This window comes from Setaria viridis, chromosome 4, assembly GCF_005286985.2.
Source record: "Setaria viridis chromosome 4, Setaria_viridis_v4.0, whole genome shotgun sequence".
NCBI classification, from domain to species: Eukaryota; Viridiplantae; Streptophyta; class Magnoliopsida; order Poales; family Poaceae; genus Setaria; species Setaria viridis.
This window is the reverse complement of record NC_048266.2, coordinates 31,889,060-31,905,441: the sequence shown is the minus strand read 5'-3', so window position 1 is coordinate 31,905,441 and position 16,382 is coordinate 31,889,060. Positions and strand designations below refer to the sequence as shown.

Here is a 16,382-nt window from a genome sequence, read left to right as displayed (position 1 = left end):
GAAGCTTTAATGATTTGCACTTGTTGAGGAGGGTCTTCCGCCTCTATATTCTCAACAGCCTGCATGAGTTCATCGATACTACCTAAGTCCTTATCAGCTACCATATTCAGGTCAAAGTCCAGAGCATTAGCATTTGGAATGAGATTATTAACCTCTATGAAATCATTTTCCACTAGTTGTTCGGGTAGCTGTGGTTCCTGTGCATTGGGCATTGCTTGCTATTGTGGTTGAGGCCTAATAAAAGGTACATTGTCCTGAGCTTCTGGCCCATCAGGCCACAAATCCCATTGTGGAGCGGGCCCATCATTCAAATTATTACCAGGCTGAGCATTGGTAGGTTGGCCAAAACCAAAAAAATCAAAGTAGTTAGGTTCAACCTCATTAGGTGGCTGGCTCTCATCAGCAAGAGTACCCCCAAGTATCCTATATTGAAGAATTTCCACCTGAGCTGTCCAGGAATCACCCTCAAAGTTTTCTCCCTCTAAGCACACAATAAACCAAGGTATTTCTGATAAGTCCACAACCTTGCCTTCACCACAATCCTTGACAAATTATGAGGATCCTCCTCCCAAACCATGAGCCTACCAAATGTAGCAATAGTTTTCTCAATATCTGACTTTGACCAGAAATCAATGTTAAAACCGAAAAGCATCAGCCATACTTCACAGTTCATAGTAATTGTCCTGTTATTCCACCCCCTGTTGTGTTTCACAAAAGATATCCTATATTGTTCATACTCATGAGGGCTTCCACCGATCAAGAAGTCTCGGTCATGAACAAAATTAAATCTGACATAAGCTTGTCCATACGGGCATGGTTGAATTGAGTGATAAGCTACCCTTCTTTGATTGCGCAGAAAATCATCAAGCAAGTCCCAAATAGACTGAAAGGATACCTACTGCTCAGGGAGTGGTTCGATGATGGCAATGGCGACATCACAGTTCAGCCTCCTTGATCCTCCAAGCACCACCTGCGACACCGGCTTCCTAAACCCCACCAATTGACGATGACATCCCCTTGGCATGAAGGGCGCAGGGTCCACAAAGCGGTAGGCCATGAGCGGGTCTTGGATTGCACACAGTTCTTGGCTTCCAGGGACTGTAGCACTGGGGTTTGTTGGAGGAAAAGTTTGGGCCGAGCAATGTGGTGGAAGGATTGAGCCTGTGGGGGCTAAGGGAGGGCAAGCTGCAGCAAATGGCAAGTGTGCCGCTTCCGGGGGAGGGGGGAGATTGAGTATCTGGTGGAGGGGACAACACCGCCGGTAAGGAAGGAGAAGCTCCTACCGCGGAGATTCTGGTGTCTTTCCAAGTGATCGTGAAAGGGGGCTCCGGGGTAAGGTGACCCAGAACCTATTGTCCCAACTCTTGGAGGAAGCTGAAAACTGGGGCCGACCCATTGATTGACCCATTTGGCATAGATGGTAGAGAGGCAAACCAACTGTCGATGTTATGGTCCTTCCAGTGATTCAGTTGAATTGAAGAAGCAAAAGCTCTGTCATTGGAAAGGCCTGGGAAACGAGGTGAGAACCTGCAGTGGGCTGCAATATGACCCAGACGGAAGCAGCTTTCACATCTCACTGGTCTTATACAATTAGGCTGAAGATGAGTGGAAGAAAGACATCTTGTGCAATGATGGCCCATCCATTTGGCAAATAAATTCGGAGGTGAGGCCTTGTTTGAAGGTGCCAATTGTGGTCAATGATTAGTGCCATGCTCATAACTGCCCCCCAAATTAAGCTGCAAATCAATATCATTAAGAGGCAAATTTAAATCTGTAGAAGCTAGCGTGTTCTTCGCTTTGGATGAGGAACCAGGAAGATCCGGCGAAGATTGATTGCCCAAACGATTAAACACTGAGACATGCTGCTTATGAAGATGCTGATAGGATTTGCCCCTAGATGTGTGCACTGGAATAGAATTAGCTCCTGTTAGAGGATTCAAGGAAGAGCCATAAAGCTTCACTGGAAACCATTTTTTGATCCTCTTTGGCCCAACGCGTTGCCATGGGAAATGTGTACCTTATGATTCAGAGTTCACTTGCTTTGCAAAATGGAAACCTTTATCATTCCAAAGATTGAAAACCACCTTAAACTGTTACAAGAAACCCAAATTGTAAACCATAAGACCGACTTGCTTAGAAGAAACTCTGAACTTGAAAATCTAATCAGAAATCTCAACCGGAGAAAAGTATGATGCAGAACCCCCAAGGACCAATTGAAGAAGGAAGCCCACATTATCTTCAGAAAGCTTGATTCGCGAATGAGTGAAGGATGCCAAAAGCTAGAAACCGGAGGCATCGATAGAGGACTCTGAGGATACCTTGGTACCAAGGGAAGTGCGTACCTTTGCCGAGAAACTTAATCCTGGGCGGAGATCAACAGATGGAATCATGGTGTCACAAAGCAGGAATTGGAAGGAGGTGGACGCCTGGATCAGGTGATCACCGGTGGCGAGATGACCCGAGGGCCCTCACGAGGAGAGAGTCGCCCTCATCTTCGGTCAACACACTTCATTGGATTAGAGTTTTGCACCTTCTTAACTCTCTCTCTCCTAAAATAGTATATTCGAATGTTGATTTTAAAAAATAGATAAAAAGTTAAAATATACTGATATTGGTTTGTTGTATAAATTCTAACTAATGGTTCAAACAAAATCCAAAACGCATTCCTGGTTTGAAAGAAAAATGAAATTGAAGATTCAATCCAAAAGAAGCTCGCCAACCAACCCATTAGCCATCACCAGCAACCATTCATGAACCGCCATATGTCCAGCTCCACCTGCATAAACTCGTGCGCGCAACCTGTTCGCTTGCCACGTTTGATCTGGTCCGTCTATTATAACCCGTGGGATCTCAAACACCATATAACAAAAAAAATTCGGAAGCCATATAAGTTTCCCGTTTTCACCCTGGGGCCTGGGCGGCTAGGCCCTATTAGAGGTAGATGTGTAGGGCCATAGCCCGTACGAAAAGTTACGATCAGTTTTGCAGATTAGTTTGGGCCAAGCCCATCTGTCCTATTTCTTTTAACCTGGACTTTCTAGAAATGGAATTAATATATTTCTTCTTTTATTACTACACAATAAGGTTCCCAGCCCTCGAGAAAAAAAAAAGATTCTCGCAGCGAACTGTGAATCTAATTTTTTTGCCAGATCAAAAATCAATCAGTACCATACTCTCTCCAATAAAAACAATATTTACATATTATATACAATAAAAAATATTTATGTTTGTGTACGTACTAACAAAAAACATCACATCTATTGCATATTATATTTATGTTTATCTCCTATATCATCCGATCTTCAATATAACAGTACATACTCTTGTTTCAATATAAAAGTACATACTAACAAACACATTGCAAGAGTTGGAACACATATTCTGCAATGTTTTTCACGCTTAAAAGCATTTTTCACATCGATCACTTGTACTTTTATATGAAGAAAGGTGTAGCTTGGCCACAGTTACTGGCAGTAGGAATTGTGAATCAAGCAGTCATGCACCCAAGCTTTTCCAGTGATCAAGCGTATAATTCCCACTGTTATGCATTACATATAAGATGGGAAAATGGAACGTATTTTTCTTATGAGTGTTGCTCCTTACTTTCCCCCCTCCTCGGTCCTCTTTAGCCTTTAAAGTGAAAACAGTAAAAATTAACCGCTTCAGTGATTCAGTCCAAGATTCTTGCGTCCTTGCACATTCGCAGCTCGGCATCTTCTTTGCATGGATCGTGACAAAAACGAAATAGGAAGAGGGAAAAAGGAAGTACACCTAATTTGGTAGACAATCAGTGTCAGTGGTAACAGTGACAGTGTGGCTGCGATTGCATATATTTTAGATTTTTAGTAGACAATCAGCGCTCACTGCCATGCATTAATAGTGCATAGCTAGTATGATTGTTGGCCTCGTTGTTTGGTCGTTCGAAACAGCATCTGTTTGGTGCAATATTCTTGGCACACCAGTGCGTCCAAAACCATATCGTTATTGGCATTTGACTAATGAAGCTTGGTTGGTTCATAGACAAAATGTCGGCGATATTATATGCAATATATTAAGAAATGCATACGCGAGTAGCATGCATATGCTGTGTGACAACTAATGAGGTAGCTGCACAGTCAGAATTCAGATGCGAATCGATCTGAATGCTACAGCCAACACATTAACATATTTTTCAAATCAAATACCATAGGACTTGTATGGAGTTCATTGGTTTGTTTGACGAAATGTCGATCCAAATTAAATGTATTACAGCTGTGAACATATATCAACTAATTACAAATAAGCCGCTTTAATAAACTGACAATCCGTATATACTGCCTTCGGTCTGTATGGGTACTTCTCAATGTTCGATTATTTTTAAATTTTGGCCATCGATTATTTTTAAAATATTTAATTCGAAAACATAAGATTCATAGGTTCATAATTGTTCTTGGAAGGTGTTCTCGCAACTTTACAAAATTGATTTTGTAAATGTAGATAGTGGTCAGAATGGGGCCTCGCGAAAACCATAAAAAAAAAACAATACTCAAGTATTTTTTTTTACTTATTTCTGTTTTTGTCGGAATATGGTCTCATGAGGCAACCAAGTGCATAAACAAACATGTGTGCAACTGTGCAAGCTTTTTCTCACTCCACGGGGCATCTGCGAATCATCCAAATGTTTGGGTGCTCACTCTACAAAACGACACCGGGAGGAGCAATAATTTGGCTTCCATGACTCAATATACGCAGACTAGCAGCGGTGCTGGTGCAGGAACACTAACACCAATGGAAGACCACTACTACCTCTACCTCGCCTTGGCGCTCGCGTCTCTGCTCGTCGTGATCGCTAGTAAGCGCCGGCGCGCCCCGGCGGCGCACGGCCATGGCCTGCGGCCGCCGCCGGGGCCGTGGCAGCTGCCGGTCGTCGGCAGCATGCACCACCTCGCCGGCCAGCTCCCGCACCGCGCGATGCGGGATCTGGCGCGCCGCTACGGGCCGGTGATGCTGCTTCGGATCGGGGAGGTGCCGACGCTGGTGGTCTCGTCCCGAGAGGCGGCACGGGAGGTGATGAAGACGCACGACACGGCGTTCGCGTCGCGGCCGCTGAGCACCACCGTGCGCGTGCTCACCAACGGCGGCCGGGACATCATCTTCGCGCCGTACGGGGAGCATTGGCGCCAGCTCCGCAAGGTCGCCATCACCGAGCTCCTCAGCGCCCGCCGGGTGCTCTCGTTCCGCGCCATCCGCGAGGAGGAGGTCGCCGCCGCGCTGCGCGCGTGCGCCGCCGCGGCGGCGGCGCCGGGTGGCGGGCGGCCCGTCGAGATGCGCGCGCGGCTGTCCGCGCTCGTGGCCGACGCCACGGCGCGCGCCGTGCTCGGCGACCGGTGCAGGGACCGCGACGCGTTCCTGCGGGCGCTCGACCGCTCCCTCGAGCTTTCCGCCGGGTTCAACCCGGCGGACCTGTGGCCGTCGTCCCGCCTCGTCGGCTGGCTCAGCGGCGCGGTGCGGCGAGCCGAGCAGTGCCGCGACACGGTGTACGGGATCCTCGACGGCATCATCAGCGAGCACCTGGAGATGATGGACAGCGCCGGCGGCGCCGGCGAGGCCGAGGACCTCCTCGACGTGCTGCTCAAGATACAGAGGGACGGCAGCCTCCAAATCCCGCTCGACATGGACGTGCTCAAAGCCGTCATCTTTGTAAGCACTCGTCTCTTACTCGTTCCAATTACGTCGTAATCGTAGAACTTAGATGCCACACGGCAAACCCACATGGATCTTTCGTTCTCGCGACATTTGTGAGCGAGCTTACCCAGCTGCAATGCACATCGTTTCTCTGAAATGATTGTGATGATCACACGTCTTATCATCTCATAGTAACATACTATTAACAAGGGAGCAAGCCAACGTGTAACATCATATGCATCATCTTCGAGTTACATAGGAACTTTCTTTCGAGAAGATAAGGATTGAAATACTAGAGGACTGTGATTTTGGGTGGAAGGCTTCAGATCAGTAATTCTGATTGAGTTGTAGGCTATTCATTTGCTGCGATGCACATCGTTTATCTGAAATGATTGTGATGAACACACATCTTATCGTATAGTAACATACTATTAACAAGGTAGCAAACCAACGTGTTGACAGTATAGCACACAGTAAAGTTTTCTTTCCAGGAGTCAGAGGATAAGGATAGAGATTGGAGGACTGTGATTTTTGGGGGGTAGGCTTCAGATCAGTATCTTTCGTAGCATGTTTGGTAAGTGATGGGAATAGCCATAGCAATCAGAGGTGGGAGTTAGTAGAGAGAATTTAGTGTGGGAGCGAGGTTGATTTCAATCCTTTGTTTGGCACGGCTTGGGAATTGAATTTAGACGATAATCTAACATTGTTCCTCAATTTTTCCTTTCCTAATTATTTATAAAATCCATTTAGCTTCTATGGTTTGCGCACTTCACAATCCAATTTCTCGTTCGGCTGGCTGCTTTGCAGCTGGCTGCTGTTGCTCGGCTCTCTGTCGCAGCAGCTGTAGCACGCAAGCTGCAGCAGGCAGCAGCTCTCTGCCGCTGCAGCAGCAGCCAGCCGAACAAAACTCTACGAGAACGCTACAAAAGATTCAACTGCGGCCTTTTGCATCAGGCTGCAGGCCCCTCATGTTCTGTCTGAATCCAACAAGTCAAGCAGCTCGATCACGTGTGCCGACACAACGCAGCTCAATGTTGAAATCTCTCCCGCCGCTACGTGTCGTCGTTTAACGTGCCGACCATCCGCTTCGTCTCCGCAGGACATCTTCGGCGCCGGCAGCGAGACGTCGGCGACGACGCTGGAGTGGGCCCTGGCGGAGCTCGTCCGGAACCCCAAGGCGATGGCGCGGGCGACAGCCGAGGTGCGCGGCGCCTTCGCCGCGCACGGCTCCGTGCCGGAGCGCGCGCTCGGCGAGCTCCGGTACCTGCACCTCGTCATCCGGGAGACGCTCCGGCTGCACGCGCCGGTGCCGCTGCTGCTCCCGCGCGAGTGCCGGGAGCCCTGCTGCGTGCTCGGCCACGACGTGCCCGCGGGCGCCACCGTGCTGGTGAACGTCTGGGCGCTGGGCCGCGACGAGCGGTACTGGCCCGGCGGGGACCCCGAGGAGTTCCGGCCGGAGCGGTTCGAGGCTGAGGTCGGAGGGGTGGAGTTCAAGGGCGCCGACTTCGAGCTCCTCCCGTTCGGCGCCGGGCGGAGGATGTGCCCCGGGATGGCGTTCGGGCTCGCCAACGTCGAGCTCGCGCTCGCAAGCCTGCTGTTCCACTTCGACTGGGAGGCGCCCGGCATCGCCGACCCGGCCGAGCTCGACATGGCCGAGGCGTTCGGCATCACAGCGCGCCGGAAGGCCGACCTCCTCCTCCGCCCCATCCTTCGCGTGCCCGTGCCCGGTGTGTAGTCGACCTTCGTCCCCGCCGAGGTGCCGAGCCTACGGATTGATTATTTGCTCGTCACCTGTGTCAGCGTTGGCTTCGCCGGAGAAGCTACTGCTCTGGACGACGAGCGCTTCCTGTTTCGTTGTGTTCTTTTACCATGGGCCTTATAACCTATTAGTAGTGCAAGACCGATATGCCAAGCCCATCTAAGACTATGGGCCTATTTGTTTTAATCGTGGACCTCTCCAATGTGTGCCCTTTACGTTTTGTTTCCACGGTAGAGAGTTGTTTGGACTTTGGACCAAAAGGTTTGCTCATTGGTTGCTGAATTGGGATTTGGAGGGTACTGTACTGCACAATCTAAAGGACCTAGCAGTGGCAACTTGATAGTGATAAAATTAGGAAGAGGTCTCAAGCCCTGATAACGAACTTGACGAAACCTAAGCGATCTGGACGTGCTACATGGTGTGTGTATATATATATACATTCTTGTAATATTCATCAATGTTTAAGGCATATTATCACCTCATTATCGTAGGTTGACCTATCTTCTTTTGATGTATTTTTAAGTGTATGGTGCACAGACAAGATTTATTCCTCGGAGCAAATGTATCATCTTAAAACTGATGTTTGTCCACTATTTAATTAGCTATAATTTTTGCGACTGCATTTTTTTGATGCAACAGGAGGGGCTTGCTCCTACTGAGATGTATTAAAACTTGAGTCCAAAAGAGGTTACAAAGCAAACAGCATAGAAAAAACTAAAAAGAAAAGAAAAGAACAACAAAAGGAAAACTAGAGCGAGTGGATCCAGTCTAGACATTCCTGACCCAAGGAGGGATTCATTCTGTACGAAGCTACCAACGAAAGTTCTGATAAGAATTTGGGTCGAGTTCCTTCAACCGTCGGATCCACATCGTTGAAGGTCCAGTCATTTCTTGTTGTCCAAATACTCCAAGACATGAGGACTAGGACCTCCATGAAGAAGGTGGTGTTAAGATGTCTTCTAATCTGGTTGAATATATGGGTTGACGATCTTGTAGACACAAAGAAAATCCCAATCGAATTCCAACAAGCCTTTGCAAAGTTACATCTCAAGAAGAGATGAGTGACAGATTCTCTTTTTTGGAGGATGCACATTTCGCAGACGTTAGAATCCAATTGCATTCCCCTTCTCTGTAGAATGTCTTTTGTGTTTAGTCTGTCCTTTATCAGAAGTCAAAAGAAAACTTTGTGCTTTTTTTGCGACTCCATTATGTGAATGCAGTGTGTATAGGTTCTTTGTATTTTGGTTTAGTTTGTCACTTGAGCTCGTCCCACCTAAAACTTTAGCCTGGCTCCATATAATTACTAATGATAGTATATAAAGTTAAATAGTATTTTCTACATCACAAATTGTAGGTTATTTTGACATTCATAGATTCAGAGCTTGTACTATATATCTAGACACGGTGCATATCTAAGTATGAACTAAAAAAATACTAAAACGATCTACAATTTGGGATCGAGAAAGCAGTAAATACTCTTCATCTGATGGAAGCTCGGCGTCCAAGGGCTGATCGTTGAGAGGTTTTGTGTGCTTGCTATTGTGCCGATTGTTAACTGATAACCGCTAAATTAAAACACCCTCTGTTGATCATTGCGTTGGACTTTGATCACTTGAATTACGCTTGACTCTAAATGTCAGCAGGATGACCGGTCACCTTTTTTCGGAACATTGTACCGACGTGATGCTCACATACACGTACGCACACTTACACCTATGAATACATGCACGTGCTCATACCTTTATAAGCACCTTTGAGAAATTAAGCCGGTAGATCTCGAGATTGACGAAGTCACTACAGGCGGACGGCAGATCTCGAGATTGACGAAGTCATTGCAGGTGCCTCGCTGTCGACGAACATGTCACTTACCACTAAAAGAATAACACTGGTTAAATCCTGAAATAATTAGAAAATGTGAGTACCCGTAACGAGTCGAGGATTCGAACCCGGATGGTCAGGTTTCACAAAAAAAACCTTACAGCTGAGCTAAACTTCATTCGCACCTTCTTGTTCTTTGATCATTCGTTCGCCGTGTAGGCTTGTATCCTTTGCATGGACCTGAGTGAAATAGATCCGTAAAAGATTTGTCTGCACATAGTGTTATGTTCTTTTTAACTTAAATGGGCTTTACTACATTTTCAGAGAAGCAATTGTAATTTATAAGAGTGACAACAGGGCCGAGCCGGCAAAAATCGAGGCTCTGTACCAAACTTTAAAATAAGATCTACCTTAAAAAAAATTAGAACTTTAAATAAGATATATGATATATATCACAATAAGATATATCAAAAACCGTACCTATTCGACTTTTGCTTTCATAATCTTTAATTGAAGTACTTCATTCTTTTAGTATTCCTTGAAATGAAATCTTCAATGATGTGCTCATAATCAATCTTCTCCAGTAATCCACTTTCAAGTGCTATTGTAGCCAAATCATTAAGTCTTTGTTGTGTCATTGTCGAACGTAAATATGACTTCAATAGTTTCAATTTTGAAAAGCTTCACTCTGCTGATGCAACGGTCACAGGAATGGTCAACAGAATTCTATATGCAATACTTGCATTGGGAAAACAGTCATGCCGCTTTAGGAACTTTAGAATTTCAACAGGACCCATATTTTCTTTAGGAATGAAATGTTGAAGAAACTTTAACTCCACATACAAATATTGGCATCAACATCAGATTTTCCGTCTTTTGTAAGGACAGCCCCAAGATTATCACAAGAAGATTTCAAACTCGTGTCATCCAATGACTGTAATGTTTCAGAGGTAAATAGGAAACCAAAATTTTGTTGGTAACTCTGGTACTGTTCAAATCTTGTTGTGAGTGAGGAAATTGCTTGATCAATAACAGGTAAAAAATAGCTTATTCTAAATAGCTCCTCGGCAGACTGTGTAGCAGCATTTGTGTCATCTAGGTTCTCATCAAATTGTTTCTTTCTTTTAATTTCTCTTCTTTTACGAAACGTTGTACCAATATCCATCTCAAGTGCAATCCCTTTGGCAATCTCTAATGCTTCTGAGAAACCAGTTTCCCTATAACCCTTGAAGAAAGAAATCAACCCTTCCACTTTCTCAATGGCAACATCAATAAGCATATCTTTTGCTTGCAAGTGTTTGCTTACTAAATTAACGGCATATAATACCTCATACCAAATGACGATTGACAATATAAATTCATATTCTCCAAGTTCATTGTTTGCCAAGCCCTTAGCCTCACTGCTTGTTTTTGGATCATTATCAACATTGGATACCTGAAATTGAAAGGAAGAAAATATGTGTTATAGTTGGAGATTGCCAAAATAAGTACATCATTATCAAATATCAGTACAAGTGTACAACAATATTGGGTACCTGAAGTAGAGCCTCTCGAATGTCTGTGCACCGAAATCTTATAGCTTTAGCACTTTCAACACGACTCTCCCAACGTGTAGCTGATACTAACTTAAGAGTCAATCCTGATATGTTATCTTTCAGAATCTGCCATTTCTTGGTAGAATTAGCAAAAGTTGTATAGATGCGCTGGATGATTCCAAAGAAATCCTTAGCTTTACCACAAGTCTTAGCCATATCACAAAGTGTTAAATTAAGGCTATGGCAACCACAAGCAGAATAGAAAGCACGAGGATTTACATCCAAAAGTTTCTTTTTTACCCCTTTATGTTTCCCTTTCATATTTGACCCATTATCATAACCTTGTCCTCTCACATCATCTATATCAAGACCAAGGAGCTTTAGTTCATTCTCTAGCACATCAAAAAGTCCTTGCCCAGTTGTATCATTGACATCCAAAAATCCTATAAAGGATTCTTCTACGCGAACATCACTTGAAGATGAGTCAACATATCTTATAATTAAAGACATTTGTTCTTGGTGGCTTGCATCAGGAGTACAATCAAGTATGACAGAGAAGTACTTTGCACTCTTTATTTTCTTAATAATTTCAGACTTAATAGCAGAAGCAAGCAAATGTATCAACTCATTCTGAATCTTAAAATCAAGATAATGAGCTTGAGTTTCCTCACTTGTAATACGACGAACATGTTCTTGAATAATTGGGTCAAATTCAGCCAACATCTCTACCAATCCCAAGAAATTCCCATTGCTATCTTCATACATTTTGCTATTAGTCCCACGAAAAGCTAGATTATGCTTGGCAAGAAATTTAACAATGCAAACAATTCTGAACAAAACTTTTCTCCAATGGTCCTTTTCTTTCTCGAGTTGTCGTTGAGCACCTTTATTAATAGTTTGATCCTTTTGCAATCTACTACGCAACTCATACCAAGTTGTCATACTCAAAACATGATTTGGACTTGTCTCATGCTCTTTAAGTCTAATACCAAGATGTATCCAATCATTAAACCCCTCATTTGCCAACTGACCTTTTCGATGGCCTTTTGTAAATAATTTACAACCAAAGCAAAAGACCTTGTCGAGTTCCTTAGAATAGACAAGCCAATCTCTATCACAATGCTCCCCATTTGATAAAATTCTTGTATAGAATAGTGCAGAAAACCTTCTAGAATATCTATCCTTAGGACCTTTTGTAATTGATAAATCTCTTGTAGGGCCCTTTTGTGCTAAAATATCAATTTGTTTATGATCAAGGGAATCCCAATATCTAGGATCAAATATATCAGGCTGAAAGGAATCATTAACATCTGCAACAATATTGTCATCATTAACTTCCTCAACCTCAACAATATTTTCTGTCTCTATCTGACCATCTGTTGGATCATTGTCATCATTATTATCAAGTGCAGCTCCCTGTCCTTGACCAAGTGATTGATTATCGGTGGACTCTTTTCTAACAAATTTATCCATAGCACCCTTTTGAGATTGAGTTAAATCCTCTATTCTTTGTTTTTTCTTACGCTTTTGGTAACCAGATTCATACTTTCTAGACCGATTTGCAGAAGACATGACTACAACCTCAAATTGGAACACTAGATAATTCAGAACCGGAACAAAAATAATTGAACACCTAGATGGATCAATATAATATTAATCATCACTAATTAACATTTATTAACATATTAAAAATTAACTGAACCAGATTAGGTACCTGGACTCCTGAAGACTCGACGATCGATCCCAATTCACAAATTAATCGGCCGGCGGCGATGGCAAATTAATCGGCCGGCGGTGATGGCGTGACGCTGGAGCCCTGGCCAGCGGCAGCCTGGCCTGACGCCAGGCAGGAGTCCCTGCACGGCTGCTCCCTAGTCCCTAGCCTGGAGGATCACGCGGTGACGTCTGCTGGCTGCTGCCTACGCCTGGTCGGCGGACGCGATCGCCTGCGGCCCTGCGCCTGGCGGCAGGCCTAACGTGGACGGACGAGAAAACAAAAAAGCGATCGCGTGGATGGGAGACAAGACGCGGAGGCATGCGAGACGGCGGAGTTAGGGCCTTGCGGAGACGGACCGAGCTAAATTGACCTGTTTTGCTTCCGGGTGCCTGATGGGCTGCAGGCCAGCTAAATTGACCTGTTTTGCTTCCGGGTGCCTGATGGGCTGCAGGCCTGCGTGGCTGCGTAGAAAATATTTTGGGCCCCTGGAAATTGGGGGCCCTGTACCGGCGTACCGGCTGCACGCCCATGCGCTCGGGCCTGAGTGACAATAGTCACTAAATGTTAGATGAGGTTGTCTATTTTTTGAGAACCTAAAAACTTGCTCTAACTCCACCAATAGCTGTCAATTCTAACCCTCTATTTCGACAAGTGGGACCCGTTCATTAGTTACTCGGCATTTCATTTTTTTTCCTTCCATCCCTTTCTCTCAATTTTGCTTCCTCTTTCTCTCATGTTTGGTCTAGCGACACACTGAGATAGAGCGTCGGCCCGTGCCGTGAGAGGCGTCGCACCAGGAGTAGGTGGCGAATGGAGGCAAAATCAGCTGGCGCTCTAGGCAGGCTTGGACGGAGGAACTCTAGGCGGAGTAGAGTGGATGAATCCTGGTGACATACCTCGTAGTGGTGGCAAACCTTGATCTTACTTTGGAGCTTGAGGCAGCGGCCCATGGATGAGGCACGTGCGACACCGATGGCTGGAGGAGGGTGGAGTGGGCGACGATCTTAGCTCACTAGAGCATAGCGAAGGATCTCAGACTCCGCTGGTGGATCCAGTCATTGGCGTGGGGGCGATGGTTGGTAGTGGTGGCGGAGGTGGGCAGAGCCAAGCTGGAGAAGAGGTCGAAGGGTAGCAGGAGCAACGTCGAGTGGGTGGGACCCACGGATAAAGGATTTTCTAGAGACCGTATGAATGGAGAGTGGAGGGGGATTTTGTGGACTCTCAAAAATGGGGAGCCTAGTAAACTACATGATGAAGTGCATTTTTTTAAAAAAAACTTGACCTTTTAGGGTAGGAGGTTGTTTAAAGTGTTTGCTGGAGTAGCTCAAAGCGTAGAGGGCCAGAGGGTAGCTATCACATGGATGTGATATTATGTTGCAAATCTCATTAGATTCCTACGTGAGCATGTGTTACACAATTCATAGGATTGCCGATTGTCCAAACTTTGTGGTGGCCACTCAGTTCGGGAAGAAAAGATATTTTGCCATGCTAGTTGCTATCGGAAAGAACAAATTTTTTTCATGCCGTACAAGAGGCTAAGTTAAAAGCTTAAAAGCAGACCCAAACTCCTATGGGAATCACCAATGCCATGGAAATCATGTATTACCTCTACGTCGGATTAGCTCTCGTGTCGCTGCTTATCGTGCTCACGAAGCGCCAGCGCTGCGCCGCCCCAGCTCGCAGACATGGGCTTCGGCTGCCACCGGCACCGTGGCAACTGCCCCTCATCGGCAGCCTGCACCACATCGCGGGCCAGCTCCCGCACCGCGCCTTGCGGGACCTGGCGCGGCGCCACGGGCCGGTCATGCTGCTCAGGATCGGCGAGGTGCCCATGGTGGTGGTCTCGTCCCGTGAGGGGGCCCGCGAGGTGATGAAGGCGCACGACCTGGCGTTCGCGTCGCGGCCGCTCAGCGCCGCCCTGCGCGTGCTCGTCGACGGCGGCCGGGACATCATCTTCGCGCCCTACGGGGAGCACTGGCGCCAGCTCCGGAAGATCTGCGCCGTCGAGCTCCTCAGCGCGCGCCGCGTCCTCTCCTTCCGCGCCGTCCGGGAGGACGAGGTCGCCGCCGCGCTGCGCTCGTGCGCCGCCGACGCGGCCGCGGCGGCGGACGCGCGCTCCGCCGTGGTGGATATGCACGCGCGGCTGTCCGCACTCGTGGCGGACGCCACGGTGCGCGCCGTGGTGGGCGACCGGTTCGAGCGCCGCGACGTGTTCCTGCGGGCGCTCGACCGCGCCGTCGAGCTCGCCCCGGGGTTTAACCCGGCTGACCTGTGGCCGTCCTCCCGCCTCGTCGGGCGGCTCAGCGGCGTCATCCGCCCCGCCGAGGAGTGCCACGACGCGGTGTTCGGGATCATCGACGGCATCGTCGAGGAGCACCAGGAAAGAATGGTCGTAGGCGGCGGCGTTGGCAAGGACGAGGACGTTGTCGACGTGCTGCTCAGGTTACAGAAGGATGCCGGCCTCCAGTTTCCGCTCGATTTGGACATCATCAAAGCCGTCATCTTTGTAACTAACTACTCTTTACACTTTACTCGCCCGTTTGAATCGATCATGTTTTTCTAGAACCAACAAGTAATCCCTTGCGCACAGGACATGGTCAGTGCCGGCAGCGAGACGTCGGCGACGACGCTGGAGTGGGCCATGGCGGAGTTCGTCCGGAACCCCAAGGCCATGGCGCGGGCGACTGCCGAGGTGCGCGGCGCCTTTGCGGCGCACGGCGCCGTGCCCGAGCACGCGCTCGGCGAGCTCCGGTACCTGCACCTCGTCATCCGGGAGACGCTCCGGCTGCACCCGCCGGCGCCGCTGCTGCTCCCGCGCGAGTGCCGGGAGCCGTGCCGCGTGCTCGGCTATGACGTGCCCCGTGGTACCACGGTGATCGTGAACGTCTGGGCGCTGGGCCACGACGAGCGGTACTGGCCCGACGACCCCGAGGAGTTCCGGCCGGAGCGGTTCGAGGCTGAGGCCGGAGGGGTAGTTCAAGGGCGCCGACTTCGAGCTCCTGCCGTTCGGCGCCGGACGGAGGATGTGCCCCGGGATGGCGTTCGGGCTCGCCAACGTCGAGCTCGCGCTCGCCAGCCTGCTGTTCCACTTCGATTGGGAGGCGCCCGGCGAGGCCGACCCGGCCGAGCTCGACATGGCCGAGGCGTTCGGCATCACCGCGCGAAGGAAGGCCGACCTCCTCCTCCGCCCCATCCTCCGCGTGCCCGTGCCCGGTGTCTAGTCGCCGTCCCCGCCGCACCTACAGATTGTTCGTCACTGAGAAGCTGCTCCGGCTGAGGGCCCGTCTCCAGGAGCGGTTTCTGTTTCTATGTGTTCTCTTGCCGTGGCCCCTGTAACATATCAGGGTGCGTTTGGTGGATCATATAAACCCTGGATCCATATAAACTCAAAAGAGAAGAACATTGGTTGGCTGTTGAGCGGATGCAAAAATATGCTCTCATCCTATCTTGGTGGATACGCCCAAATTAGTCGCATCTGCCAATGCAGGCTCGATGGATGCGTTGAATCTACTTTTTTACTCCGTTTCAAATTGTAGGTCATTTTAGTTTTTCTATATCTAGATGTATAATAATATCTATGCACCTAGAAAAATCAAAACTACCTATAATTTGGAACAGAGGAAGTATTCTTTAGTCTCACATGCAGGGTCACTTACATGGCCTCTCATATAATCAATCAAACATCTTCACAAGGTTCACTGTATGCGCCCATGCAACCAACCAAATACCCTCTTTTTCGTGATCATTGCATACAACTATTTATAAACTAGACACTTTGATGATTGAAAACATGGCTACAATAAGCTGATCTCATTGGAACATCGTATCTAAACAAAGCAGCAGGTACATTGCATTTATTGGCTCTGAATAAGGTTATTAGAGATAACTA

At 47.6% G+C, this 16,382-nt stretch overlaps 1 protein-coding gene and 1 pseudogene across 1 annotated transcript; both read left to right on the top strand.

Annotated features, from left to right (window-relative positions):
- The first annotated feature begins 4,643 nt into the window (after positions 1 to 4,643).
- On the top strand, positions 4,644 to 8,001 carry LOC117851239 (zealexin A1 synthase). The gene is made up of 2 exons (XM_034733023.2): positions 4,644 to 5,679; positions 6,764 to 8,001. Exons 1-2 carry the CDS (start codon positions 4,714 to 4,716, stop codon positions 7,397 to 7,399), a joined length of 1,602 nt encoding a protein of 533 aa, XP_034588914.1. The 5' UTR covers positions 4,644 to 4,713; the 3' UTR covers positions 7,400 to 8,001.
- Positions 8,002 to 13,860: 5,859 nt separating this feature from the next.
- On the top strand, positions 13,861 to 15,923 carry LOC117851241 (zealexin A1 synthase-like; annotated as a pseudogene).
- The last annotated feature ends 459 nt before the right edge of the window (positions 15,924 to 16,382 follow it).